At 22.5% G+C, this 1,385-nt stretch overlaps 1 protein-coding gene across 1 annotated transcript; it reads right to left on the bottom strand.

Annotated features, from left to right (window-relative positions):
• Positions 1 to 603: 603 nt before the first annotated feature.
• Positions 604 to 1,107, bottom strand: PmUG01_04031100 (uncharacterized protein; the record flags this gene model as incomplete). Its single annotated transcript, XM_029003313.1, has 2 exons — positions 604 to 733; positions 860 to 1,107. 2 exons carry the CDS (start codon positions 1,105 to 1,107, stop codon positions 604 to 606), a joined length of 378 nt encoding a protein of 125 aa, XP_028859759.1.
• Between the last annotated feature and the right edge of the window lie 278 nt (positions 1,108 to 1,385).

Here is a 1,385-nt window from a genome sequence, read left to right as displayed (position 1 = left end):
TTTAATATATAATTACGATTTTTTAAAAAGAAAATCTGTAAGTTAACTTATATATTCATATATGTTATTGTTCCATTTTTTTTTTTTTTTCTATGTCTTACATTTTATCTTTGCTACATATTATAGTTAAGTGTACAGATATATTTTTATATTTCTATATATTGTTTATATAATATCTACTTTTGTGGCATAGTTAATTGTACGTAATGTCCTAGATGTACATGGATATATAAAATATATTTGTTCTCTTTATCCCTTTTACCTCTGAAAATGCAGAGTTTATTATTAGTAAATTTATAAATTCTTTGTCATCCATTTTTCTTTTAAAGTCATTTTTTGCCATAATATCTATATATTAACTTTCTAAATTTTAATTTTCCATATATATTACTTTGTAATTTTTCTCTTAACTTCAGTATCATATATTTTTTTATATTTTTTCTCGTATTTAACAATAATTAACCAATTTACTTCATTATTTCGACTTATACATATCTTTTGCATACCTTCTTCTAAACGTGTTTTTGTTCTGCTCTTACTTATTTTTGAAATAACATTTTCTTTTATATTTCCCTTATTTTTATACAATTTTACAGCTTTATTCTATATTATACCTTCATCATCATAACCATTTATCAAATCGTCTAATATATGTTCATTATATTTTTTTTCTTCATCTTCATAAAATTCCATATTTTTACTACATTTAATGTGGTTTCTCTTTATATCTTCCCTATTATAGCTATATTTTGAATTTTTATCGGGTTATTTTTTTTTTTTCAATTTTTTTATGGAACAACCTAAAAATTTTTCTTTTCTTCTTATGTATTCTGCTTTCATATATTCTTATAATAAAAACCTATATATCAGTACATATGCTTTTGCTATACGAATTTTTCCTTTATGCTTATATAATTCTTTGAAGTAATTTTTATATTCTAAATTGTCTATAATTGTCATTAAAGTGTCTTCTTCATCCTCATAATGATATGTAAAATTTTCAATCTTGTATTTCTTAATCAGTTCCATAAACCACAATTTTTCAGAATACTGTTCTGTAATGATTATTCCCTTTGCTATCCACTGTTTCCGTACAATGTTTTGCATTTAAAGAATAGGATTTATTAAAGTGTAATTTACAAATCTCATCGAATTTGTGTGTTCTCCTATATATATATACTTTATTAATACATGTATACAATTAATCGTTAAGTTATGAAACAATACTTCTTCTTTCCTGTTATCTAATACATGTCCATAATTTCCTATATACTCAATTCATAGTTAATTTTACCTTTTCGCTTTATAAATGTCCTATACCACATTTTCACTTGTTTTTTTTTCTTTCTTGGAAAATCTCCTAAGTATAGATCTAAGAAATATCC

Source organism: Plasmodium malariae (genome assembly GCF_900090045.1).
Source record: "Plasmodium malariae genome assembly, chromosome: 4".
NCBI lineage: Eukaryota > Apicomplexa > Aconoidasida > Haemosporida > Plasmodiidae > Plasmodium > Plasmodium malariae.
Note: the sequence above shows the minus strand (reverse complement) of the source record. Positions and strands in the feature narration are given on the sequence as shown.